Source organism: Felis catus, chromosome A3 (genome assembly GCF_018350175.1).
Source record: "Felis catus isolate Fca126 chromosome A3, F.catus_Fca126_mat1.0, whole genome shotgun sequence".
NCBI classification, from domain to species: Eukaryota; Metazoa; Chordata; class Mammalia; order Carnivora; family Felidae; genus Felis; species Felis catus.
Genome location: NC_058370.1, coordinates 21,067,635 through 21,095,575, shown reverse-complemented (window position 1 = coordinate 21,095,575; position 27,941 = coordinate 21,067,635). Strand labels below are relative to the sequence as shown.

Here is a 27,941-nt window from a genome sequence, read left to right as displayed (position 1 = left end):
AATTCACTGATGTCACCCCAGCACCCAGCACGAGCCCCAGCCCTGAACAGGGCGTCTGGGAAGGCTGAAGAAAGAAACAAATGAACGAACGAAAGAATGAATGATTGGCATGTCTATTTGGAGGAAGCTGTAAAGAATAAAGAAAAGAGGGAAGGGGAAATAATTAGTGCTATTTTCGGTGCCTTTAGAATACTGAACAATCTCTATATTCTGATGTGAAAGATCTCCAAAGACAAATTAGGTAAAAAAAAAAAAAACAAAAAAAACAAAACCCAAACAAACCAATGCACACAACTGAACGTAGAATATGCTACCTTTTTGTATTTAAAAAGGGGAAGAGGACAACAAAAACACATTTGTATTTACTTATATCCTTGTACATGTTGTATAGGCAAATGGAAGGGTCCTTAGGAAACCAGTAACAGTGGTTTTGGAGAAATGGAAGGTGGGTAGGCAGATGGATGACAGGAGCTACAGGGACACTTTTCATTATATTTTATATAATATATAATAATACACATATTTTTTTTCTGAGCCACGTGGGAAAAAAATCAAGAAAAGGAAAAAAAAAAAGAAAAAAAAGGAAATTTCCCCTCCAAGAACACACACAAGAGTCACCCCTTGCTTGATGCTGGGGAAAGGAAAGGATGCTTAGTTATCTTCTCAAGGACTTAGTTTAATTAAGGCCTTAGAGATCTCCTAACCTATTGATCTCGGACCAGAAAGCATTAGGTGAGTTCCCAGGAGCTCCAGGCTTTCAGAAATCATTTCCCTAAACTCCACATCTCTTTTGTAGCCTCTGCACCCTTCCCTGGGGTGGTGGCCACTGGGACAACAGGCAGCAGGAGAGAATTCTTGGGGGGTCCGGAAGCTGTCCTGGAGGAGGAGAAGGGGAGAAGCCCAAAGGCCTGGCTGGGTACAAAAGGCCCAGGAGCAAAAAGAAGGAAACTTTGTCTCTGGCTTCACTGCACCCCTCCCCACACCCACCTGCTGAAAGGGCAGGAAAGATCCACCGGCCATGGAATTAGGGCGGGGGCTGTCCTGGGTGGGGACCCTCTCCCGGATGTCCAGGGACAGAGAGCACCCGCTGACATCAGGGCTCCATTTATAACAGTCCAGTGTGGAAATCGCACAAGTGTTTTTATGCCACGCTGGGCACTGAGGGGCCCAGGAGCTGAGCCCCAGCACCGTGAACTGGGAGAATGGGGAAAGGGTGCCTGTAGTACCCACATCTGAGGTCAGATTGATTCAGGAGCCAGCGGCTGGGTCTCGCTGTCCAGGCACCGGGATCTTTCCATGTTTATGGGATCTAGACTCAGGGAGCCTGCAGAGAGCCCCTGCCTCAAGCAGGCCTATGGCCTTTGAATTTCTGACACTGAGGGGTGCCCTCTACCAGAGGCTCTTTGGTAAGTGCATTCATTTGGCTTTAATATCTTTGCTTGGAGGAGGCCTCCTAACCCTTCAGTGACCTTCACATTGACAACGTAGCCCAGGCCGTGAGGAAAACCCCAGCCTTGGTCTGCAGCTGGAAGGATCAAGGCCAGCGGGAGGACTCCTGCAGGCTCATAGGGAGCCCCATCCTTTGAACCTGCCCCGGAGCCCGGTCAAATCCCTGGCTGCCGTGACAGGCTGGGTCCAGGGCACGGTCTTCAGAACAGGGTTTGTTCATCCTCAGAACAGACCCACACGTCGCGGGGACCAGCCTCACATGCCTACCTGTGAGTGCAGCATCCTCTCAGGCTGAGCGTGATCCACGCTGGTGATACCACCACTGTTAACAACAACAAAACCGATGTTAATCCCAGCTGCCATTTACTGAGTCCTTCCCAAGAGGCACAGGACTTTGTGCACATTATCTCCCTTGATCCTCACATCAGCCTCACCCGGGAGGTAGACCCTTATTTCCAGCTGCCTGGGACTTTTCAAACAGCCAGTCCCACGCTGGTGGTGACGACTTATGATACGGGAGGCTCGAGAGCTGTAGGCAGTCATGTTTCCCTCAACCTGGAAGGTCAGGCAGAAAACAAAAGTTCCGTGCTGAGGGCACAGCCGCAGACGTGGGAAACGGAGAGGGGTCCCCGGTCCCAGCTTTCCTGAGGCCGTGCCCCTGTCCGCCTTCCATAGTTACCTGAGACCGCAGCATGCTTCCAGCAATGCCCATCTGGACCTAAGCTAGGGGCTGAGGGTGAGGATAAATGAGATAACACATTTAGCTCTTTAGATGGAAAAAATGTCTTCCATAAGTGATAGCTGTTATCACTCTAATTAAGAGGACACAGACTCAGCTCAATGCGCACCCTGAGAGGCGGCCTCGGCGGGGCACAGGAGCACGATCTATTTTCCACGTGCTACCGCGAGTGGTCCTGGAAAGCCCCGTAGACAGACTTGTGGGCGGGGAGGCTTGGGGGTTCACCTTCCTGGGTCCAGCCTCTTGGAGGGCCAGGGGTGCTGGGCATCCCCATCTGCCCCTGGCGGTCAGCGCGATGGTTTGTCCAGAGGCCTGTAAGGAGCCTTCTCCAGGGCAGACTCTGTGCTGAGTGCCAGGCTACACGGACGAGTAAGACACAGGCCACACCTGCGTGTGCATGCAGCAGGCCAGGGCAAAGTATGAGAGGGTTGTAGGAATACTTGGGAGAGGTGAACCCAATCTTGGGGAATCAAAGAGGGCTTCCAGGGGGAGGTAACCTCGAAACAGCCACCTAAGAATGCATAAGAATACTAGCTAATATCCACAAAGGATGTATTATTATGAGATCTTTCAGATCCTTTACCTCCTTGGATGTAATCCTTTCGGCCACCCTGGGAGGGAGGTCTGATTATCCCCATTGAACAGGTGAGACTTCTGTTCTGGCGTCTACAAAGTGGCGGAGATCGGATTTGAATTCGGCCCTTCCTGGTTTAAGTGTGGGTTCTGAGCCGCAGAAACAAGAGTGGATGGGATCAGGGGTGGGCAGCAGGTCCCTCCTTGCAGGGGGAGCAAAGAGATCTCCCTGAGCTGCTGGATAGGAGGCTGCTGAGGCAGGCCTGGGGTCAGAACTCACGGGGCCTTGCCCACTGGGAGTGCTGGGGAGGGAGTTTGGACTTTGTCGTGAGGGCAGCTGGATGATGGAGAAGGCCAGATGTGACGTTAGAATCCTACCAGTTAATGGGGCGCCTGGGTGGCTCAGTCGGTTAAGCGGCCGACTTCGGCTCAGGTCATGATCTCACGGTCCGTGAGTTCGAGCCCCGCGTCGGGCTCTGTGCTGACAGCTCAGAGCCTGGAGGCTGTTTCAGATTCTGTGTCTCCCTCTCTCTGACCCTCCCCCGTTCATGCTCTGTCTCTCTCTGTCTCAAAAATAAAGAAACGTTAAAAAAAAAAAAATTAAAAAAAGAACCCTACCAGTTAAGCGTCTGGCCACAGATGAAGCCTTCGGTGGCTGGGGATGGCGGGCCTGAGTGGGGCTCAGAGCCTCCTTCTGAGACCTGCCTTCAGAGCCCTTCTGCCTGGCGTGGGGCCAGGGGCTGGAGGGAGGGGGCTGAGGGACTGGGTTTCCAGCCGCCAGGCTCAGACCCTCTTCCTCCCGAGTGGGGAGCGAGCTGGTGCATCTCAGCCAATCACCAAGCCCACCCTAAATGAGCCATAATGACTCCTGATTGCTCCTTTGTCGCTGGGCTGGCTTTCAATGCCACTTCCATCTGAGGCTGTGGGGAGGAGGAAATAGGGGCCCTGTAGACCAACGCAGGCACGCTGCTTGGTTTTCTATTTTAGGATAAATGCACGTGGGGAGGGGGTTGAGCCTCCCCAGGCTCTCAGATCCACGTGCCAGGCAGAGATGAGTGGGGGTGAAGGTGGAGACGAACAGAACCAGTTGCCACAGTTCACAAGGCAGATCTCTGACCGACTGACTGTGGGGTAGGATTGTATCCTTATCTGACTAATGGGTAATCAGGGCCCAGGGAGGGGTTAGTACACAATCACGGATGGTAAAGAGTGGAACCAAGTCAGCCGACATTTATTGAGCACCTACTCTGTGTCAGGCGCCACGCTATGTGTCAACTATAAACCCAGAGCTTTCCTAATGGTGACGACAATGATAATAGCTAGCTTTTACTGAGCATTTACTAGGTGCCAGGTACTCGTCATGGTACAGTTCGCCATTCTTGCCACCCACACTGTTAAGGAGAGTGAAACGGGCGCTTGGGTGGGGCAGGAAGTGTTTCTGTCTCCACAGACCTGAGATGGTTCACAAACAGAAGCATTCGGAGACAACGAGGACTAGAGCCTAAGGACATAAGAGAGAGGGCCCAAAGGGGAGGGCTCATCGCAAGGTGGATGGCCACATGGACAACTCTAGAAGATCTGATCCAAGAACCCACAGCCTGCAGAGCCTGGGTGGGCTAATTAGAACAGAACACACACACACACACACACACACACACACAGCCACAGATTGTGCTGAATTGAAAGATCCCGATGAACACAAAGTGATTCTTTCTTTCAATTTTTAAAAATTTTATTTTAAAGAGGCTCCACGCCCAACATGGCCCTTGAACTGAGGACCCTGAGATCAAGAGTCGCATGCTCAGGGTGCCTGGGTGACTCAGTCGGTTGAGTGTCCGACTCTTGATTTCAGCTCAGGTCACGGTCTTACCCTTTTGTGGGTTCAAGCCCCGTGTCGGGCTCTGCACTGACTGACTGCACAGAGCGTGCTTGGGATTCTCTCTCTCCCCCCCCCCTCTCTGCCCCTCCCACGCTCGTGTTCTTTCTCTCAAAATGAATAAAAATTAATTAATTAGTTTTTGAAAAATCCCATGCTCTACCGACTGAGCCAGCCAGGCGCCCCTCCATGTGCATTTCTGAGCACTGACCAGTTTAACAGTGAATGCCTCATCCCTCCTTCCTACTGCCTTCGTTCTAGGACAATCCTTTTTGTCCCTTTTTAATAGATGGGTAATTTGAAGCTGAGAGACCCTGAGCCACCTGCCCAGGGTCACTCAACCAACAGTGGCAGAGGGGACTTCCAGAGCTGAGCTCTGAACCAGCATTCCCCTCAGGCTGTCCCTGGACCCACTAGTCGTGAGGCTGGCCTGGGTGCCCTGGGTACCTAGTGGGCAGCAGGACGATCAGCCTCTGCGCCCACTGTAGAGCAGCAAACCCCTCCCCCTCTTTCTGCCCCTCCTCCCCGCAGCCCGTCTGGGCTCAGAGCTATTAACCAGGTCACGCTGGCTTGTCCCAGTCCAATAGTTCCCTTAATTGCCTTTTTATAGCACGTCGTACAACTGTTCATTACGCTGTCATATTTCCCCTCGAAGGCAGCAGTGGGGGAGCCAAACTGAGGATGGGGACCCGTCCAGGTGGCAGGGGCTGTGTGTGGGGCACCAATGTGTGAAGCTTATTTTCTACTTGGTCAGAATGAATTAAACGCATGCTTCTCACACTTGAGTAATACACAAACCACTTTTAAAGGGGGAAAAAAATTACAGCCCCTTGCCAACAATTGATGGATTATCTTTATTACAATTTTACCGAAATATGTACAAACATAAAGCTAAGTATAAAGCTTTATCCTTTTAGCTCTATACAACAGGAAAAGCTAGGACGATGTGCTAGTGGGATACAAACAAAGCTACACACACACACACACACACACACACACACACACACACACATCAAAATAACACGATTAATTTAATGTGATGGATGATGTACTGCTGAAATTAAATCGCCACTTGCATAGTGAGTATGGTTCTGTGTGCTTTAGCATTTAGCCCCCCTCTGTTCTTTTGTCATGAGACCTATGACAATTAAAGCAGTCTGGTCATCCAGGAGACCTAGAATCTGCTGGTAGACTTTTTAGATATAAAATAATATCATAAAGGGGCGCCTGGCTGGTTCAGTGGGTGGAGCATATGACTCGATCTCAGAATTGTGAGTTCAAGCCCCACATGGGGTGCAGAGATTACTTAAAAATAAAATCTTAAACAATAATAATAATATAGAAGCACCTGGGTGGCTCTGTCAGTTGAGGGTCCGACTCCAGCTTAGGTTATGATCTCACAGTTCATGAGTTCCAGCCCCACAGTTCATGAGCTGTCAGCTCAGAGCCCGGAGCCTGCTTCAGATTCTGTGTCTCCCTCTCTCTCTGCCCCTCCCCTGCTCATGCTCTGTCTCCCTCTCTCTCTCAAAAATAAATACACATTAAAGAATAATAATATAAAAAGAACCAATTCTGGGTGAGAGCTCACACATCGCAGTTTAGGACACAACTGATTTCCCAGGAGCCTTTATCAACTCTGCTGGGCTAAGCCATCCTGTGGGGGAAGAGCCACAAGACTCTTGAGGCTGGAAAGCCCAAGACACAGGACGCAGCTCCCCGGGACCAGAGTTTAGTGAAATCCACAAGCTCTCCTGAGCACCAACTGTGTGCCCACCCTGTGCCTCCCCACCTCCCTGTCCCAGAGGAGTCACCTGAATAGTTGGAAGAAGAAGGTGCCAGAGGACATAGACACCAGTCAGTGCATGGAGATCTATCTGGTCATTGGGAGCCAGATCCGGATTGTAGCCCCTCCCTGGAGCCCAGGGTCCAAGTCCTTCCAGGCGAGCTCACCTAGGGCACTAAGGTTGTAAGGACAGCTCTGAACCTGGGTTTGAATCCTGGATCTACCACAACCTATCTGTGAGACCTTAGGCAAGTTATTGAACCTCTCTGTGCTCCAGGGTCCTCATCTGTCAATGGACACGAAACCAATCCAAGCTCACAGGGACGCCGTAAGGCAATCACGTAAGAATACATGCACAGAATAAACACTTGTTAAATATTAACATTGGCATCTCACCCGGGGCCAGCTCTCAGCACAACTGGGAGAGAGACAAACTTAACAGATTGGGCTCTTAAGCTGAAGGCCATGGAGTCATCATGCACAGGCTATAGAGAATTGGAAAGTCTGTGTGACGTGTGTTTGACCTAGAAAAATCTTTGCCTGCTAAGCTAGTGCTGGTCAGGGGCTGGCAGAGGCCCTCAGTGTCTTAGTCGGCTGGAGTGCCGTAACAAAACACCACAGGCTGGGTGGCTTACACAACCGGCATTAATTCTCTCACAGTTCAGAGGCTGGAACTTCCAGATCAAGATCTGGCAGGGTCTGTTTCTGAGGATTCTTCCTGGCCTGCAGAGGGCCACCTTGTCACTGTGTCCTTCCTTACCTGGCAGAGAGAATAAGCAAGGTTTGAGCTCCTGGAGCCCGGGGTCCTCAAGGCAGGGCTCACCAGACTCAGAGCCCCCTCCGTGGCTGTCTCTCCCAGTCGCTATAACCAGTGACCCACAGATTCCTAAGGGTGCTGAGTGGTCTGGAAAGGAGTCCCTGAATCTGTGTGTGCACCCCAAGCTCATTCTGAACAAAGATCCCATCCTACATGCGTATTGCATGACTAGCTTTCAACTCTGCAGAAGGTGATGTGGGCATAAAAGACAGATCCATTTAGAGGGGCTACAGAACCCAGAATTCAGGGCTGGATTTTGGCCATTGTGTATGTGTGTTGCTTCAACCAATTATACTGAAAGTTCATGGGTGCAAATGGTTTTATGACATCAATTTAACACAACCCCGCCTCCGTTTATTGAGTGTCTACTGTGCACTGGGAACCCAGCGGGGAGTGAGGTCGCCGTGTTCCCTGTTTTCCAGCATAACAGGAGGCTGTGCTCCCAGAAAAAGGCAAAAATCACTGATCTAACCCATCAAGTCTGGTCCAGCGCTCCTCCTTCACTTCCAGGCGGCTTCTTCTGGTTTCAAAGGCTGCTGAGGGCCAGGCCTGGGTCCCCATGGGCCCTGGCCCTGGCCTCTTCTCAGAGCCACCTTCACAGAAGGCTTGGCCCTAGAAGCCCAGAAGTTATGAAATCCTGGGGCGCGTGGGTGGCTCAGTCAGTTGAGGGTTCACCTCTTGATTTCAGCTCAGGTCATGATCCCAGGGTTGTGTGATCCAGCCTCAATGGGGTTCCATGCTGACAGCATGGAGCCTGCTTAAGATTCTTTTTCTCTCTCTCTCTCTCTCTCTCTCTCTCTCTCTCTCTGCCCTTTTCCCCTGCTCTCTCTCTAAAATAAAATAAAATAAAATAAAATAAAATAAAATAAAATAAAGTAAAGTAAAATGAAATGAAATGAAATAAAATAAAATAAAATAAAGTAAAATAAAATAAAATAAAATGAAATGAAATGAAATGAAATAAAATAAAATAAAATAAAACAAAAAGTTATGAAATCCAGCCTCCCTTGCCCTGAGACAAGACTCCCCTGGACATTGTCCCTGATAGGAATCCAGCCTCTGCCTGCATACCCCCAGAGATGGGATGCTAATTCAGCAAGGAAAACCACTAATATTTAGTCATTAATGTATTTTAATATCTTTTACCCTGAGCTATCAGAGGCAGCACTGATACCCTCCATGGTCCCACCTGATTTGTCACACCAAAGCAGGGGAAGAATCGGGGTCTTTGTTCCACTCGGAACCCTCAGCCTTGCTGGTCCCTCTCCTCCTCTGTGCCCATAGACACAGCATCAGGAAATTGAGTTCCGGTTTTGGGCAAGGTAGCTGTGGCTTTCTCCAGCCGTAGGAAAACCTCACCAATGCCCCAGCTTGAGGGAGGGGGCCTGATGTATAGAGCCAGCTTCTGTCCCTTCAGCAGGAAAAGGCTCACAGACAGAACTTGCTCTGGAAAAGGAAGGGGAGGAGGGGGGTCTGTCTGTGATCATTCAGCCCCGAAATGATGCTCATGATGTTGGCTTTCCAGGCCATTAATTCAAGGGCTTCCTGCCCCATCCCCCATGTTGCTGCCTGCTCTGGCAGATAAGCCCAGTTCTATTTAACCCTATTTATTCCCCCCAAAAGTGGCCTCCAACTCCATCAGCCAGGCATTTAACCCCTTGGGTACTGAAGGCATCAAAAACAGAGAGACCGGATCTCATGTTGGGAGAGGGATACGTTTTCCCCCTGGGCCCAGGCTTCAGGACTGATCCAGAGTACTGTCCTTGTATCAGGGGGCTTGGCAGGAGTCCTGGGGTCCCCTCACACTCCCTCTTACGTGGCCCAAGCCCCTCAAGACTTTGGGACCTTGTGTGGCCCTGAGAGGAGAGCCCCTGCCCCCACTCCCAGGGTGGGCTGCAGGGACAGGTCCTCCTCCCCCTCCACAAGCCCTCCCAGCTGCCATTTTCTTAGTCACAGGTCTGGGTTCTGGCATTGGCCAAAAGGAGGCAGTGGCACCTCTCTCTTTTGTGCTCCTGCCTGGAATGTCCTCTTCCTCTGTCTTCCTCTTCCCTCTTCCAGCACGTTCCTTTTTGTGTCTCCTCCACCCTGTTCCTCCTGTTCCTCCCTTTTTTTCTCCCCTATTTTCCCCTTCAGTAATCATATAGGGGTATTCTTTCATTCGGGGGTACCTATCGGTCTCAGTGTGAACCTGCATGTGTGTTCCCATGTCTGGGCGTCTGTCAGTGTGTGCACAACTCTCCACGTCCATGCCTGTCCTGTGCTGCTGTTGTGTTGAAGTCTATTATCCGGGTGCCAGTGCGCATGGGGATCCATCTGTGGGTGTCTGTCCTGGCTTCTTTGTGTGGCAGGCAGTGTCAGTTCAAATCTTGTGTCTGTGTGCTGGCCTGTCCTTGACCTGTGTGCGTTGCCCAGCGTAAATCTGCCGGTGTACTTGAAGCTATGTGCCGGCCCTCGTTTCTTTGTGCATCTGTCGGTTGGCTTGTCCTTCTCTGTTGTGTGAGTGTATGTGTATATGTGTGTGTTGTTTCAACGCAGGGGGCCACGTTGCTGCAAATTCCTCTCGCGAGGGTGCCCCTAGAGGAGCTATCAGAAGAATCTGGAGGTTGATGGCTTCACTAGAGCGGGCCCAGCTCATTACCAGCTAGGCAGGTTGTCCGGTTTGCCTCCTGGGGCTGCCTGCCAGGTCCCCTGCCCTCCGTCCAACTCCTGACCTCCATTTCTTTCCTTGGAAGGGGTGAGGACAGGGAGGTGAGACAAAGACAGAAGAGTGCACATGCCAACTCACTCTGACTTTCACACCCAATCACAGACTTTCTCTTGTACACTCACTTTTTCCTAAACAATGAGACCTGGCTATTTGGTATGGCAACAACAACAGGATGATAAAGTAATTGCTACCATGCATCGGGCACTGAGCGTCCATTGCTCGGCATTTTATATACAGGACTCACTGAATCCTTTCAAGAACCGAATGAGGCAGTTATTTATTATTTTCACATTTTAGTGTTGAGGAAGTAGAAGCTAAGGGAGGTTAAGTGAGTAGTCCAATGTCACACAGCTAATACATGATGGAGCAGAATTTTCTAGTGAAGGAAGGCTGCTTGGGAGCATGCCACCCTGGCCTGGGAAGAGGCATTTATTGCAAATAGCAAGAAAGAGGGATAAAGGGGCACCTGGGTGGCTCAATCGGTTAAGCATCCGGCTCTTAATTTCAGCTCAGGTCATGATCTCATGGTTCATGAGTTCGAGCCCCAAGTCAGGCTCTGTGGCAGCAAAGCCTGGTTGGGATTCTCTCTCTCCCTCTCTCTCTGCCCCTTCCCTGCTCACTCTTTCTCTCTCAAAAATAAATAAACATTAAAAAAAAAAGAGGGATACAGAGGCTTTCCTCCTCTAATGTTGGCATCTAATTATTGCCAAAAGAACTAACGTCTGCTCGAAATGTCATCCCTTTTGACGGTGAGGTGACCGAATACCAAACAACCAGGGAGAGGAGATGGGAGGACAGACAAGGTCAGGGAAGAGAAGGCACAGGAGGGGCATCAGGATTCCTGCGGCCTAGACTGCCTCTACCCTGGGCTCTGAATGACCTTGAGCAGGACACCTCACTGCCAGGCCTGAGTGTGCCTATCTGTAAATGTGAGGCTCTGTTGGGATGTTTTAGGGACGGTGTAAGCATCGCAGAAAGGATGATTGGACTGAATGTTCTCCAGTGTCCCCACCGACCCAAGAATTGCCACGGGAGCCCAGACAGGGGTCATGCTTGCATTGTCTTGGTGGTTCCCACAACAGTGGGAAGAGAGTCACATGCACAGTAGGGTGCTGAGAAGGTTTGCTGAATGCATGAATGATGAATGACACCATTTCTCACTAATGAAAGAACTCCCCAGTCCACCTTGGGTCTTACAGCAGCAAACATCATAAGGGAAAAGGAAAGAGAGGATAAGCATTTTGGACCATCATAAATCAACCCATAAATCAGGAATGACCAACTGATACATAGTTGTCAAAAGGCATCAATGGCCACCCCCAGGTGTGGGGGTGTATGGGGTAGAGGAAGACACTAGGGACTCCTAGTCTCTGCCTGGACCACCTCGTGTGGAACTAAAGAATTTCACCAGGAACAGAAAAGCTGGGATAAGGATGAGGAGGTGAAGATCTTTGCCTGTAGGAGTCTGTAGGGAGAGGGGATCTCTCTCCCCAGCCTTTGGGGATGGAGTGGAAGATGATCTCTGGGATGGGAGATCAGTTCTACTTCAAGTCTCCTTGGACGAGACAATCTGTGTTTGGGGAGGAAGGATTTCTGTTCTTTGTTCTAGGTCTTATCGTGACTTGAGGGGTCTGTGTTTGGAGCTGGGCTCTATGGGGAGGTTTTCTTGGCAGTATCTTCTCCTCATAGTGCAGGGGAGTGGATTGCTCAGGTTAGGGGGTGGGCTTCTGTCTTGGCTTCTGGTAAGCAGGCTTTGGGGAGAATATAAGAGAGTACCTGGGGAGGGATCAAGGGAGCATCTCCGTCCAATGTGGCAGAGGTTCCTATCTGGAGAAGAGCTTCAGGGAGACTGGAAGGCACTGGCAATGGGGGGTAGGGAGTAGGGGGGAAGCCTGTCTTGTCCAGGAAGCTCCAACTCGCTGGTCAAAGCCCTCAGGCCGCCCTACTTGTGCGCTGACGTGAGCTAATCTAGGAATACTACAGGGGCGGGGGGCAGGGGGGCGCGGGAGAGACTGGGGTTCTCAGAGAGACAGAGCCTTGAGAGGGGGAGATTGGGGATCGCTTTCTTCTCCTTTCCTTCAGTTTCTCCCTCCCCCCACTCCCACCCCAGTCACAGCCGCTAGACCTCCTCCACCGAAGCCAGGTCGCCAAGCTGCTGTTTACTGCTCAGGAGTCGTCCTCGCGGGAGCCCAGCTGGGAACACACGCAGGGACCCTTACCGAGCTGTGGACCCTCACGGAGACACAACTACAAAAGGGTTCACACAGGCAGAAACGCAGGCAAGCCAGTCGGCAACACTTATCCACACAATCCAGCACACAAGCTCTGCGCACGCACAGGCTGAAATGCGCACGAAACCACACATGTACAGAATAAACACAGTTACCAAATCTCACCCTCGGAGTCCTTTCAGATTCAGCCCGTAGCAGTATCTGATACAGTATCGGTCTTTGTCTCGGGGTCGCTCTCTGACTCGAGCACCCCACTCATCAGCAACGATCTAGGTTTTCACCGCCTCGGCGAACGCACCGCGCACCTCTGAGCCCCGGGCTCGCGGCGAGCCCTTCTTCCCTCCGGGCGGGACACCGGCTGAGCCCCTGTGCGGCGTGTGCATTCGCAGACCCGCCAAGAGGCTGTCGAGAAAGGCCCTCACGAAGTCCTGCTCCTTCCAGACTCCTCAACGAAAAGAAAGTGAGAGCGGTTGGTGGCGGTTGGAGCGGATGGAGAGCGGCTGGTGGCGACCGAGCCGCAGAATCGCTTCCATCGCGGCGTCCCTGGACGGGTTGAGACAGCCCGGTGACCGAGGCCCGGCTGAACATTCTTGAAACTGGACCAGGACGGACACTGTCTGCCTCCGAAGGGGGCTTGCGGCCAGGTTTCAGTGTGAGTAATTGGTACAGATAGACGCCCAGACGGCCGGCGCCGCCCGAGACAGGTAACTGCCCCGCTGCCTTTCTGGACGTCTAGACTGGTCCTTGGCCAGAAGCTCTGGGGCCGAAAGCCTCCCAGGCTCTGGAGGGGGTAATCGCCGCCGCGGGACCGCTAGAATCAGCAGGCTCCGGCCCCCTCCCTCCTTGCGGCGGCGAGGTGGGAAGGGCTAGGATCCGAGCTTAGCACCTCCCCCAGAAATGCAGCACTCCAGCCCCCCCACCGTGCCCTCCGAGCCCCCTCCCCGGTGCGCTCCCTGTCGGTGCCCTCCCGCGGGCGCCCTTCTCCGGCCCCCATTCAGTTCTCCCGAGTCCCTTCGCGACCCTGTTTCTTCTCGCTGCCCTCCTCCCCACGCACCCCCTGCCTCCGGGTGTTTCCCCTTCCCCAGCGCCCGCCCCCCGCCTGATTCCGAGGGGCGGGAGCGCATTGGGCTGCGCACGGGTGGGGGCGCCGCGCCAGCCTCGCGTAGCTGCTCTGACGCCGCCGCCGCCGCCGCCGCCGCCCTCCGCAGCCCAGCGCGCGCCCCGCGGCAGCTCCGCAGTGCACTCGCCGCCGCCGCTCCGCCAGCCCCGCCGCCCGCCCGCGGGGTGGGCTTCGAGCGAGCCTCAAACGCCAGCCGAAGGGGTCATGAGCCAGAGCGCCCTGGGACGCCGCGGGGAAAGCGAGCGAAGATAGCGGCCTCGCGCCCCCCTGGCCCTCGCCGCCTTGCCGCGCTTCCCCCGCGCCCCCAGCCCCTTGTGTCCTTTCCACGGACCCCGCCGCAGCCATGGCCACCCTTTTACGCAGCAAGCTGTCCAACGTGGCCACAACAGTGTCCAACAAGTCCCAGGCCAAGGTGAGCGGCATGTTCGCCAGGATGGGTTTTCAGGCGGCCACCGACGAGGAGGCGGTGGGTTTTGCTCACTGCGACGACCTCGACTTTGAGCACCGTCAGGGCCTGCAGATGGACATCCTGAAAACCGAGGGCGAGCCCTGCGGGGACGAGGGCGCCGAGCCGCCCGTCGAGGGAGACATCCATTACCAGCGCGGCGGAGGCGCGCCCCTGCCGCCCTCGGGCTCCAAGGACCAGGCTCTGGGGGCCGGTGGCGAGTTCGGGGGCCACGACAAACCCAAGATCACGGCGTGGGAGGCGGGCTGGAACGTGACCAACGCTATCCAGGTGAGCGCGGGATTCCCTGCTCTACCTGCCCCCACCCTCCACCTCCTTTAGCTCAGAGAACCAGGCCCTACCCCCAGCTGAGTCCCCGGGGGATCTCGGGCCGAGAGACCCCCCTCCCCTCCTCAGGACGTCGCCTTTCCCCCTTCCCACCCAGCCCTGCGGGGGGGATCTGCAACCCTACAAGCGGCGGCTCCCGCCCAGATCCGCGCTCCCTCCAGCGGCGCCAGCCGCTGGACAGCCGGGCTGCCGTTAGGTCCGAGGCACTTGCCCTGAGACCCTGCAAAAGGGAGGGAAACAGGAGGAGGGGGATCGGGGAGTGGTGAGGGAGAAGGAAAATCAGGATTGGAGGGAACGGTGTCTCCCGGGACTCCGGAATGGATTCACAGCTGCATGTTGGGGAGGAAAAGAGAAGGGGGAACTGCTGAGCTGGGAGTCTCCTGCTCTGACACCGGCACCGACACACAGGCTCACATTCCCCCTCCCGCACGAACCAACTCCCCGCACAGGTGCGCACGACATGCGTCTATATATAGACCACGGGGTTATCCTCAAACGCACCTTCATACGCCCCCACACAAGCACATACCTGGACATACCAAGCACACACACGAACCTATTTGAACATTCACAGGCACACAAGCGCAGACTCATGCAAACAGGATTCAGCCCACTTTCTCAAGTGCAGCCCTACTGGGGACATACAGGTGTACCCAAACATAAGCACACATATTATGTGCCCACACAAGCACAAATGGCCCGTGGTACCTCAGTGCTTCTGCGCACAGACTCACCCCTTTCGCCCGAAATTCCGGCTACACCGCAAAGAGGCGACCAGCTTCTCCGCATGTGACCCTGGAGAAGCCGCCTCTGGATGCTCTGAACTGCCTCTACCCTCCAGGCCGGCCACCCCTTCCAGCTACTCGCAACGCCCCACTCCCCACCAGGAGGCGCCGGACTCTTCTGGGACCGGGTTTGGAATGCGCACAACGACCCCCGGAACTGGCGGAGGCGGGCAGGCCGCGGCACGCGGAGCGGAGGAGGCCTCAGCCCTAGGTGCCCCCGGGCCCTGTGGCTTGGTCCCCCTCGCGTCCCCGGAGCGCACGGTCGTTGGGACGCACAACGTGGGCCTCCCGGGAGCGGGAGGGCCGCGGCGGGTTTGCTCGGGGACCCGGGCTGAGCAGGGCCCTGCGCACTAAGTGGTCGGGCCCGAGGCGCCTCCCGCTCCCGGGCCCGGCGAGACGGCCGTGCGGAACCGGGGGCAGGAGACCGCGACCGCCTCCTTGCCACCCCCGCCTTCTCCAGGGGCGTCTTTGAAGGCCCCGTTCCATAGGCCCGGAGGGAGGCCAGGGTGGGAGCCGGGAGGCCTGGAGGCCTCGGAAACCCTGGATTTCGTTAGCTTTTCTTCTCTTTGTGGATTCTAAACCTTCCTTCCACAGTCCGCCCGCCTGAGTCCACAGCTTGATTCCTGCTTGATTTAGCCTCTCAGTCACTGCTCGCGCTCCCCCCCCTCCCCCCGCCATTACCCTTCTGGCCTCTCCCCCCTAGAGCCTTCTGGCCACTCTCACATTTCCTCCGTTCTGGCCTCCCTCTGCTTCGCTCACCTGTAGCCCCTCTTCCGCCCTACCCCAGCGCTCTTCCCGGCCCCTGCTGTTACAAGGCTCCCTTCTCCAATCGGCCTTAGGCCCTCGTTAGCTTCCCTGTACCCCACTGGAGCCGCACCTAAAATCCCTCACCCCCTCTCCCTAGTGGCTCAGGCCCAGCTCTCTACCTGTCTCGCCGCCCTTTTCTGGCCCTGACCCCTCCAGCCCCTTCTTATCTCCTTCCAAAATATCTCCATATACCTTTTGCCTCCTTGTGGCTTGACCCCACGCTCAGCCTCCTCCCCACCTCCCGGCCCTTAGCGCACCTTTCCCTCTCAGTTCCGTCCTTGAACGCCTCCCTCTCCATCTGACTCGACGCCCGGGCTTCCCCCGGTGAGGCCGCGGGACACCCCCATTGCAGCCGCCCGTTAACCTCCCTTCCCCGGGGCTGAAGCCCGGTTCTCACTCCGCGTAGCGCCCCCTCGCGGCCCCAGTTTTAAGCCACGCCTCTAGGCCCCCTCTGACGAGGCTGCTGCCGCTGAGCCCCGGCGTCTGGTTCCCTTTTCCGCTCCGCAGGGCATGTTCGTGCTGGGCCTGCCCTACGCCATCCTGCACGGCGGCTACCTAGGGTTGTTCCTCATCATCTTCGCCGCCGTGGTGTGCTGCTACACCGGCAAGATCCTCATCGCGTGCCTGTACGAGGAGAACGAGGACGGCGAGGTGGTGCGCGTGCGGGACTCGTACGTGGCCATCGCCAACGCGTGCTGCGCGCCGCGCTTCCCGACGCTGGGAGGCCGCGTGGTGAACGTGGCGCAGATCATCGAGCTGGTGATGACTTGCATCCTGTACGTGGTGGTCAGCGGCAACCTCATGTACAACAGCTTCCCGGGGCTGCCCGTGTCGCAGAAGTCCTGGGCCATTATCGCCACCGCCGTGCTGCTGCCCTGCGCCTTCCTTAAGAACCTCAAGGCGGTGTCCAAGTTCAGCCTGCTGTGCACTCTGGCCCACTTCGTCATCAACATCCTGGTCATCGCCTACTGCCTGTCACGGGCACGCGACTGGGCCTGGGAGAAGGTCAAGTTCTACATCGACGTCAAGAAGTTTCCCATCTCCATTGGCATCATCGTGTTCAGCTACACGTCCCAGATCTTCCTGCCTTCGCTGGAGGGCAACATGCAGCAGCCCAGCGAGTTCCACTGCATGATGAACTGGACTCACATCGCCGCCTGCGTGCTCAAGGGCCTCTTCGCGCTGGTCGCCTACCTCACCTGGGCCGACGAGACCAAGGAGGTCATCACGGATAACCTGCCCGGTTCCATCCGTGCCGTGGTCAACATCTTCCTGGTGGCCAAGGCGCTGTTGTCTTACCCGCTGCCCTTCTTCGCTGCTGTGGAGGTGCTGGAGAAGTCGCTCTTCCAGGAAGGCAGCCGCGCCTTCTTCCCGGCCTGCTACGGCGGCGACGGGCGCCTCAAATCGTGGGGGCTGACGCTGCGCTGTGCGCTGGTCGTCTTCACGCTGCTCATGGCCATCTACGTGCCGCACTTCGCGCTGCTCATGGGTCTCACCGGCAGTCTCACGGGCGCCGGCCTCTGCTTCCTGCTGCCCAGCCTCTTCCACCTGCGCCTGCTCTGGCGCAAGCTGCTGTGGCACCAAGTCTTCTTCGATGTCGCCATCTTCGTCATCGGTGGCATCTGCAGTGTGTCCGGCTTCGTGCACTCGCTTGAGGGCCTCATCGAGGCCTACCGAACCAACGCGGAGGACTAGGGCGGGAGGGCTCCCGCTCCCACGCCCTTCCCACCCTCCCCACCCTCCCCCACCAGCCCTGTGCGCCCTGCCGCCGCGCTTGGGAAGCCAAGCTTTAAACATCTCTGGTTCCTAGTTTCTGATTATTGGGGACGGGGGTGGGGTGGGGTGGGAGGGATAGGAATCCACAATCCATCGCGTCTGCGTTTCTGTTGTCCTTTCTTTCCCACAACACCCTAGTTTCTGGGGAGGCAGGGGGGCGAATTTGTGGGCAGGGCTTTCTGTCCTTCCCGGAGGGCCCCCTACTCTTTGGTCCCTGTCACCGAGCGGGTGGGAAGGGAGGGAGAAGGGGCTCAGCTCGCAGGCGCAGAAACTTGACCTTGGGGGGACATTTCACAGCCATCCAGTGCTCGGAATCTGCAGCGTCCAGCCATTTCCAGCAAGAGTGCTTCCCATTCCAGAGACATTTCAACCCTGCAGAGGGAAAGGCTGGCCGGGAAATCCGTTTCGGGTGGGCGATTTCCTTCCACGAAGCGGGGAGGCGAGAAGCCAAGGCAGGGCCGGCTTGCCTGCCGGTTTTCAGGAATCCAAACTCATCTTGTGCAATTTATCAGGTCGTGGAACTGTTCTACTGTGCGTGTGGTGTGCTCGTGGTGAATAAGACGAAATGTATATCAGAAAAAAAAATCTATCTCTAATTTAGAGTGCGGTACATTAATTATATCCGTAAATAAAGAAGAAACAAAGGTGTGCGGGCTTCTTGTCGGTTCTGCATTTTTGCGCCCTCGGGGATCCCAAAGCGTTGGAGCGCCGGGAACGACTCTGGCCCGACCGGGTGAAGCAGGTGTGGATGGAAGAGTGCCTGTAGGAGACCCTGGGGGGAGTGAGAAGCACTAAGAGGAGGCTCTCCAGATGTTTGGGGGAGGCAGGGGAAGGAGCCCGTGGGGCTTGCAGCAGTCTCAGTGTGGCCAGGGCCCTGCCGCCACCAAGATAAGATTTGTTCCGAATCCATCTGAGAGCATTCCAGAGACTCTCAACCCTCCAATCCTGAAAGGAAAAAAAAGAAAAAAGACAATAAACAAAGGCATGCAGAAATTCACACTTGATTGTGGACTGTGAAGATACTATACAAAGGAAATCAGCCGCAGGTTGTGTATTTCCCAGGGCTCCCAGGGCCAGGGGCCAACCCGGCCTCCCAGGCATCTCTCACCCAAGAAATCCCCCCTCAAGTCCAAGCTGAGGTTTACACAGCCACAGCGAAGAGATCTAGCTGTTTAGAATCAACAGCCTGAGCTATCTGGATCCCAGTCTCCCTTCTCCTTGAGCAGCCTGTTGGATTTTTTTTTTTTTAATTACCTAGAGGGTCCAGTCCTTTGTGTGTGTGTGCAGATCCAACTGCGGGGTGCCAGTCCTGGGCATGGTTGCCGAGGGTCACAGTCAGAATTACCATACGGGATCCGGGAATGCAGGAAGGCTGGGCCATTCCTGGGGTCCTCTCTCACTTTGAGAGTAGCCGTGCGGGAGGTTTTTTGTCACCGCCACCAAGGCAGAGAGGACTAGTTTGGAACGAATTCTCTTGGTGTGATCTCTGCACCAGAAAGCACTGGGAGATTGCCTAAGAACAATGTCCATCCTCCCTGCCCTCAGCGACGGCTGTGGAGGCCTGTATGCGCATGTGTAGGAGATATAAAGATCTGCGTGTGGGGTGGACGGAAGTCTTGTGAGAGCCTTGATGAATATGTGTGTGTGTGTGCGTGCGTGTGTGCAGAGCATTGAGTGGGCGTGCCTGTGGTAGAGGTGACCTCGCACCATCCTGATTCTGCAGCTATGGAGCAGAGCAGGGATAAGATCTGCCCTCTGCTGCCCGGGGTTCTGACTATTTAAACGGGCTATTTGGGATGTCCGCTGTCTCCTAATCCCGCTTGTCACTATTGTCGCGCATTCAGGATCCAGAGCTGAGCAGAGGATCCTGTTTGCTAAGCTCTCTGATGTCTCTCAGTCCCGAAGCTGACCACCCCTCCCTTCCCTACCCGCCACTTCTCAGTGGGTCCACAGACCCTGGGGTGCACTCTGAGTCTCAGGGAGGTGTGCAGTCTTCAGAAAAAGCCCGGGCTGCTGCAGTGGATGGGAAGGTGGGAGCGTCAGGCTGCACCAGCTCCATCCTTCCCGTCTTTAGAAGGACAAATGAGACAGCAGGCAGGTTCTGGACAGTGGCTGCCACCTCCGCGGACTTGCCTAGATCCACTCCCTTGCGTCCTGCTCCGGGCTTTGTGCTCAGCTTACAGGAGCCTGGGTTCCCCCCTCCCCCACAGCGAGTCCGGAGGGTGAGGGTCAGGAGACCCAGCCTTCTAGGCGCCCCAGAAGAAACCCTGCACCCTCGTGGGTAGGACATCCATCCCAGACTCGCATTCAGGCAACTGGAAGAAATAGGGAGCCTGGGTAGCTGAGGCCCATCTCCGAACTCCTGCCGCCAACACCAAAGTGTGTGGGTAGAAGTTCAAAGGAAGCATTCCGATTTTGTTTCGGGTATGAGTCCGAGGGCGCGGATAGGCCCGGTCAGATTCATCAGGGGGTCGAACTGAAGAGGAGAGGCGGAATCCACCTCCGGGTCCCAGGGTGCCCATCTTTTCCCAGCACGGATCCAGAGAAGCGGTCCCTTCCGGCGGCAGCCTTGCGACGGTGTTATTGGCGTACCTGGCTCAAGGCTTGGGAACCAAGACACTTGTCCCCGGAGGAACCCAGGAGTCGCCGCCTGCTCCGGAGCGATGTCCTACCTCGCCCCCCAGCGGTGAGAGCGCAAGCTGCCGGCCCTCAAAGAAGGCTCTCCACCGTTAGATTTTGGGTAATCTCTTTCCTGCATAATCCAGATTTCTAACTGCTTCTTCCCACCCTGCCATCCCCCGCCCTGCCCCATTGATAATCACTGCTTACCTCTAGTGCTTTATTTTCAGGTCCTTCGTATTTCGAAAGTGGGCTTTTGATCGTTTTCCCCTCAAACAGAAGGAGGAGAAGGAGGCTATGTTGTCCAAGTGTTTCATTGAATGACATGTCCTGCCCCAGGGACTGATCTGTTCCCTTTATCCATTTGGATGGATGGAGGGAGCCAAATAGGCTCGTAGGGACCAGTCAGGAAGTTGAGAAGGATCCTCGACTTTCTGTTGGTGGGGATGAAAGATCTCAAGGGCAAGGGCCAGAGAGAGGCTGCAGTCAAGGAGGGGGCAGATCAGCTAGAGGGCTTAGTCGTCACTGCCAGTGAAGGTGCGGTGGGAAACCCAGGCCTGGACGTGCAGGGATTCAGGAGGTGGAGCTGGTTTGACCCCAGAGAACCAACCTTGGGTGTTTTTCCCACGGCTTTTATTTATTTATTTTTCTTCCTCTTCAAAGAACACTTGCGAGCTTACAGAAAAGGTGGAAGAATTCTACACTGACAGTGCATACGCCCGCCACCTAGACTGAGCAATCGACAGTTTTACAGTGTTGGATTATCTACCCTATAGCTATCCATCTATCCAGGTAGCGATCCACCTTTTTAAAAAATGTCCTTCCAAGTTGCAGCCATCAGCGTATTTCCCTGTTATGGAAGCATGCAGGATCGGTACCAGTGACATTCAGATAGCACAGGACCAGTGGCAGTGCTATCTCTGCTCAGCCATCCCAAGTCCAAAGCAAAAGCAAAATGTCAGCGATAAGGATCCTGTCTTGATTTCACATTTTATTATTTTGTTCATGTTATTTTGAACATTATGGTGCAGGCTTAAATTTTGATATTGATTTATTATGTATTTGTGTGTGTGTGTGTGTGTGTGTGTGTGTGTGTGTGTGTGTTGGCTCCATGCCCAATGTGAGGCTTGAGCTCAAGACGCGGAGATTGAGAGTCACATGCTCTACTGACTAAGCCATCCAGGTGCCCCTGAATTTTGATCTTTAAAATAGTGCATCAAGGGGTGCCTGGGTGGCTCAGTCGATCAAGCCTCCAATCCTTGATGTCGGCTCAGGTCATGATCTCGTGCTTTGTGAGATCGAGCCCTGCGTGGAACTTTGTGCTGACAGCATGGAGCCTGCTTGTGATTCTCTCTCTCCCACTGTCTCTTGTCCCTCACCAGCTCACCCATGCATGCGCTCTCTCTAAATAAATAAACATTAAAAAATAAAAAAAAATCATGCATCAAATATCTCATTGAATTTTTTTGCACCGTCTTAAACTTTGCTCTCTGAGCAAATGCTTCACTTGCTCATGCTCATCCCAGTCCTAAGTGTGAGGTAGGGCTTGGAAGAGGAGCTCTACTTCCTTCCTAGAGGTTTGGAGTGAATCTGTTCAAGAGCCTGGCTATGACTCATCCCACAGTGATGCTGTGGGTACCACCTCTGCCAGTTGTGGGGTCGAAGAGGGGCCAGGAGGGGAGAGACCTCTAGCCGCAAACGCCCAGCAGGGTGGTCCAGCAGCATTAAGGGTCAAGCTCTGGAAGGGGATGGGGAGGGGAGGAGCTTTACACCTGCCGGCAGCTCCAAATAACACTCCGTGGGTGGGATGGAAACAGGGCATACAGATGTAATTGTTAAGATAAGGTCAGGATGGGCCCTTCATTCAATATGACTAGTGTCCTTACAAGAAGAGGAAAAGTGATACACACACAGGGAGAATTCCATGTGACAGTGGAGGCGGAGAGTGGAGTGATGTGTGTACAAGGCAAGGACTACAAGCGACACCCAAATATAAGATAAAGGCGTGGAACGAATTCTTCCTTAAAGCCGTCAGAAAGAGCATGGCTCTGTCCACACCTTTTTGGGACTTCTGGCATCCAGAACTACGAGAGAATAAATTTCTTCTGTTTTCAGCCATTCCTAGGGGTACTTTATTATGCCGACCCTAGGAAATGAATACAGTAGGCTTCTGATCTATTTTCTTCTAGTCATTTCTACGGGCAAATAATTACCACCATAGATTTTGTCTAGTGCTGTGTTGTACAACAGAGTAGCCACCAGCTACACGGGGCTATTTAAATGCAAATGTAAATTTAAATTAAATTAAATTAAAAATCAGCTCCTCTGTTGCACTACTCACATGTGGCGCATGCATTAGACACTGCAGACTGTAGAACACTTCCATCATGGCAGAAAGTACTATTGGATAGCATTAGTCTAGTGTGTCCATTTTCTCCTGCAGTAATGCTGCGTGGCAACCCAGAATTTCAGTGGAGAACAAACATTTTGTTGCTGTTCATGGATCCACGGGGCAGCCCAACTGTAGATTATGGGTCAGCTTGGACTTGGCTCTAGGCTGCAGCTTGGGTTTGGGTCTGCTCCGTGTATTTTCCATCCTCGTCACACTCCGGGCATGTTCTTCTTATGACTAACAGCAGGAGTGCAAAGAGGGCAGTCTAAACCACAAAGCACACTTAAAGCCTCTGCTCAGATCACATTTGTTTAGCGCTGGCTGAACGCAAGCCACGTGGCCAAGCCCAGTATCAATGTTTATAGCGAGAGGCCCTACAAAGTTACATGGCAGGTGGTATGGATTCTAATCTTATTATATGGGAGTGGAGAACCAGAAACGAGAATCCAGTCTACCTTACTTATACACAGTGCTTTTTTTTTCCCCCTGAAAAAGTAATACATTCACATGGCTTAAAATGTTTTAAAGTATGCTGTGAACATTTTCCCCATACCTGACCCTCCCACCTTGGCTCCTCTCTTTATAAGTATATTCTTATATTAGTTTCTTGTCTATCTGTATGAAAATACAAGCAAATCCATATATATTCGTCCCCACCCTTTCTTCAAGGTAGTTTACTATACACTGTGCTGCTTTCACTTACTTCTTTTAAAAATAAATCTTGAAGTTTTTCCCATGTTAGTATACATAAATGTAGCTCTTTTTTTTTAAATTTTTTTTAACATTTATTTATTTTTGAGACAGAGAGACAGAGCATGAACAGAGGAGGGGCAGAGAGAGAGGGAGACACAGAATCTGAAATGGGCTCCAGGCTCTGAGCTGTCAGCACAGAGCCTGACGTGGGGCTCGAACTTACGAACCGTGAGATCATGACGTGAGCCGAAGTTGGACGCTTAACCGACTGAGCCACCCAGCGCCCCATAAATGTAGCTCTTGAACTTACATTCACTTATATTTACTGTTCTCTGTGTTCTGCTTATCCCTGCTTTCTCAGTTTAATGACTGATGAGATACTTTCAGATACTTTCAGATGAGATAATGGGTTTGCTTTGGAAGGCAACACCCTTAATCTGACTTTGCCACTAGGCTGGGTCTCAGTTTGGCCTAGAAGAGTTCACAGAGATTTTGAGAAAAGTTTAAGGTTTCATCTCTTGCTGAAAATGTTACCATTTACCATTAAAAATTTTTTTTTAATGTTTATTTTTGAGAGAGAGAGAGAGAGAGAGAGAGAGAAAGGGGACAGAGGATCCAAAGTGGGCTCTGCACTGACAGCAGTGAGCCCCATGCGGGGCTCAAATTCACAAACTGTGAGATTATACCTGAGCCGAATTTGGACACTCAACCAACTGAGCCACCCAGGTGCCCCAAAACGTTACCATCTTTTATAACTAACTTGCTTTTTTCAATTTTTTTTTAATGTTTATTTTTGAGACAGAGAGAGACATAGCATGAATGGGGGAGGGCCAGAGAGAGGGAGACACAAAATCCGAAGCAGGCTGCAGGCTCCGAGCTGTCAGCACAGAGCCCGATGCAGGGCTTGAACTCAGGACTGCGAGATCATGACCTGAGCCGAAGTTGGCTCAACCGACTGAGCCACCCAGGCGCCCCTAACTTGCTTTTTTCTCTCAAAGTTGCAGGTTCCAGACCTGAAAGCGTACAGTCAAGGGATGTGCTTTTAAACCTTTTTATACCCCTAGCTGGGAGAAATGGGGCAGGGGAGAGCTTGCCCAATCCTTTTAGAGCTAAACTGGAAAGGAGGTGTCACATTATCTCCACTCCCACCCCCACTGGCCAGAATTTAGTCACAAAATCATACTAGATGAAATTTTGAGGGAGTTATACCACTAAAAGGAAGAGAGGATGTATATATTGCGAATCAATTAGTCCTTTTCTCAGTCTTTGAGGTCTCAGTGAGAGGGCTGTGGGAGTTACTAAATAATAAATAATTGAATTATTTAATAATGAATCTATTAAAAGAGTTCATATTGTATTACAAAAGACTACACACAGGAAAGTGCACAAATCGTTAAGTGGACAGTTTGATGAATTTTCACAAACTGAAAGTGTGTACGTAGCGAGCTCCCTGGTCAAGAAATTGAACACTGTCAATACCCCCGAGTTTGTTTCCCTGACGGCTGGGCTAAGGGCTTCGTAACTCTGTGGAGGCGGAGCCAAGGGCGATTGAAGGTGAGTTACCCGGGAAATGGGGGTGTGACTAAGAGAAAAGGCGGGGCCTGAAGTAGTTTAGGGACAGGTTCTGGAGGCCCGGAAGGGGCGGGGCCTGGTGGCGTTACGCATCCGGGGCGGGGCTAACTGTCCGGCGTCCCGGCTGGAGCGAAGGGGCGTGGCCAGATCGGATGTTGGGGGCGAGGTTAAGCAAAGGCGGGACTTCGAGGCCAGGATGGGCGAGGCCTAGCGATCCCAAAGGCCGCCCGGGTCGCTAGGGGCGAGTCAGGCGAAAAGACTGGCGGGGTTTCGTGAGGGGAGGAAGCTTGGGAGCAATCGTCACGCACGGGGCGGAGTCTCGTGTCGTGTGGGCGGGCATTGCGGTGGGGGGCGGGGCTTCGCGTCGTTTGGGCGGACGTTGCGGCAAGGGGCGGGCACAGCGCGCGCGCTCCAAGATGGCCGCGGCCAGTGCGGCCGGACCGGTGGCGAATGTGTTCCCGTTCCGCGATGCCCGCGCCGCGCCAGACCCAGTGCTGGAGGCCGGCCCGGAGGCACACGGGCCACTGCCAGTGCCACTGGTGCTGGACAACGGGTCGTTCCAGGCCCGAGCCGGCTGGGCATGCCCCGGGCCGGACCCGGGCCCCGAGCCGCGCCTGCAGTTCCGCGCTGTGTGCGCCCGCGGGCGTGGCGGGGCTCGGGGCGGAGCGGGCCCGCAGGTGGGCAACGCGCTTGGCAGCCTGGAGCCGCTGCGCTGGATGCTGCGCTCGCCCTTCGACCGCAACGTACCGGTCAACCTGGAGCTGCAGGAGCTGTTGCTTGACTACAGCTTCCAGCACCTGGGTGTCTCCTCACAGGTGAAGCGAGGGGGAGGTGGGTTGGGCTGGAAGGGAGGGGTGAGGTCTTGTGCCCGCGCATTTCGCTCAGAGGTCGTAGTCACTACGGTAACTCTAGCTCTCATGTCATTTAGCCATTCCTTTCGTCTGTCGAGCAAATCTTAAGCGCCCAACGTGTTTAAGCCCTGTGCTGGGCTCTTGGGAAATAGCAGTGGACTAAACAACGGTCCTTTTCTCTTGCAGCATACCTTCGGGCATAGGTGCTCATTCGTTGATAAATTCATTCATTGAGCACCTACCTACTCTGTATCAGGCACTTTTCCAGGCGTTTGGAATACATCCATGAATGTAACACAAAATTACTTACGCTATGGAGCTAGAATGGAAAGACATTCTAGTATGAAAAGGCAGCCAATAAACAATAGAATTAAGTAGTAGATTCTGTGGCATGGTAGGAGGAGCGGGGGCGGTTCACGTCTTTTCGGATGGTCAGGGTAGGACTCAGGGAGAAGGGGATGTTCAAGCAAGGATTGAAGGAGGTGATTGAGGGAGCAAGCCATGGGAATATCTGAGGGAGTAGTATTCCAAACAGAGGGAACAGCCAGTGAAAAGGCCCTGAGGGAGAAGTGTGCCCTAATCCTAAGTGAGAGCAGCCAGAGTGAGAGGAGAGTAGTAAGTGGAGAGGAAGTCACAAGTGATGAGGGGCAAATCACACACCTTATAGGCTTTTACTCGGAGTGTAACGAGGAGCCATCGCAGGGTGTTGAGCGGAGGAGGGTCGTGACTTATGCTCCAGAAGGTCCGCCGTAGCTGCTGTATGAAGAATGGACTGGCATGGGTCATAGGGTAGAATCAGGAGACCGGTTAGGAGACCATTGCAGTCACCCAAGTGAGTGATGATGGTGACTAAGGTGAAGGTCAGGGGAGGGGGATGTGGCAAGAAGCAGTTTGGTTCTGGAGGTATTTTGAAGATCGAGCCAATATGATTTGCTGACAGTCTGGTTGGGGCTTCACTTAATAACTTTCGATTGACCGTACTTTCATATTCTCCAAAAACAACCTCCAGTAGAGATGAGATGAGCGGTTTACAGTTGCTTCTGGCCAGGTGCTTGAAGACCGAAAGCAAATTCAGTCTTTACAGTAGGCCTTTGGTTTCTTTTATTCTTTAGGAAGAGTATTCTTTTATTAGTGGTCTGTTCTCTCTTTTCTTTCAAAGCAGGGCTGTGTCGATCATCCCATAGTTTTGACGGAAGCTGTGTGCAACCCGCTGTATTCTCGACAAATGATGTCCGAGCTTCTTTTCGAGTGCTATGGGATTCCTAAGGTTGCCTATGGAATAGACAGCCTCTTCAGCTTCTACCACAATAAGCCAAAGAACTTGATTTCCAGCGGCCTCATCATTTCATCTGGTTACCAGTGTACCCATATTTTACCCATCTTAGATGGGAGGTGAGTAGCACTTAGGGCACTGGAGAAGCATTCAGGAAGCATTTGTTGGGTGCCCACCTTAAAGGTGGGGTGGAAAGAACAAGTATCGGACTGGGAACTAGCCTCTGGCCTTGGCTCTGACATGCTTCACTATGTGACTTCAGGTAAGTCCCTTCACCTTCCATCCTTTGTGACCTGGAGGGAAGTTGTTGTAGACGGTCTGCGAAGTCCAACGCCGTAATTGTAGAATTTTACTATTTTGATTATGGCAAGATAATCACCTGCAAGTAGCAGGTGCCCATAAAAAAACGTTTTGAAGAAATTATTTGAATAATTTAAATGGCCTTTCTGTTCTGGAGTCACTTTTTTATTGAGGGGTTATTTTTTTAGGGGGGGAGGTTCTGGGTTTTCAGGTCAGTCACGACCCCAGGGTTGTAGGACTAAGCCCCACATCAGGTTTCACACCGAGTGTGGGGCCTGCTTAAGATTCTTTCTCTCTCTCTACCCCCCCGCACCTCTCCTCCACTCATGCTCTCTCTAAAATTTAAAAAAAAAGAGAAAAAGGTTATTTTTTAATTTAAAGCTCTTTAATCACAGTTGGTTAGTACTTTTCAGGTACAGTGCCTGGCACGTAATATAGGTACTTATTAAATATTTCCAAGTTGGATAAAAGGTGAGGGTAGTTTCTCTCATTAAAAAAAAAAAAAAAAAAAATATATATATATATATATATATATATGTATTTATTTATTTTGAGCTGGAGAGAGGGGCAGAGAGAAAGGGAGAGACAAATCCAAAGCAGACTCCATGCTATCAGTGCAGAGCCTGATGTGGGGCTTGAACCCATGAACTGTGAGATCATGCCCTAAGCCGAAGTCAGACCTTAACCGACTAAACCACCCAGGTGCCCCAGTTTCTGTCATTTTTAGACCGGTTTTCATTTTATAGTTGGGCTTTCATTGTTGGAGAACAGACTAGGCCAGCATC

General features: G+C 53.2%; 2 protein-coding genes and 1 long non-coding RNA gene across 7 annotated transcripts in view; 2 read left to right on the top strand and 1 right to left on the bottom strand.

The window, feature by feature from the left end:
• Positions 1–458: 458 nt before the first annotated feature.
• Positions 459–2,331, bottom strand: LOC123384203. The gene is made up of 3 exons (XR_006594921.1): positions 1,884–2,331; positions 1,717–1,771; positions 459–876 (listed from the first exon to the last, which is right to left on the bottom strand). It is a non-coding gene; the product is annotated as an uncharacterized LOC123384203 (long non-coding RNA).
• Positions 2,332–12,745: 10,414 nt separating this feature from the next.
• Positions 12,746–18,104, top strand: SLC32A1 (solute carrier family 32 member 1). 2 transcript variants are annotated; one of them, XM_045053637.1, is made up of 4 exons: positions 12,746–12,879; positions 13,384–13,707; positions 13,807–14,031; positions 16,188–18,104. In XM_045053637.1, the coding sequence occupies exons 2-4, from the start codon at positions 13,639–13,641 to the stop codon at positions 17,373–17,375; spliced, it is 1,482 nt and encodes a 493-aa protein (XP_044909572.1). In that variant the 5' UTR covers positions 12,746–12,879; positions 13,384–13,638; the 3' UTR covers positions 17,376–18,104. The 2 variants fall into 2 exon arrangements, with proteins under 2 accessions (XP_044909572.1, XP_011279188.1); XM_011280886.4 differs by having other exon boundaries at positions 13,384–14,031.
• Positions 18,105–24,838: 6,734 nt separating this feature from the next.
• ACTR5 (actin related protein 5) overlaps positions 24,839–27,941 on the top strand; it is a 31,198-nt gene continuing 28,095 nt past the window's right edge. For 3 of the 4 annotated variants that reach the window (XM_045053636.1, XR_006595192.1, XR_006595191.1), the window contains exons 1-2: positions 24,839–25,547; positions 26,746–26,975. In XM_045053636.1, the coding sequence (XP_044909571.1) occupies positions 25,149–25,547; positions 26,746–26,975 (629 nt within the window). In that variant the 5' untranslated portion in view covers positions 24,839–25,148. The remainder of the gene's footprint in view (positions 25,548–26,745; positions 26,976–27,941) is intronic. The other variant, XM_023251257.2, reaches the window with a different exon arrangement.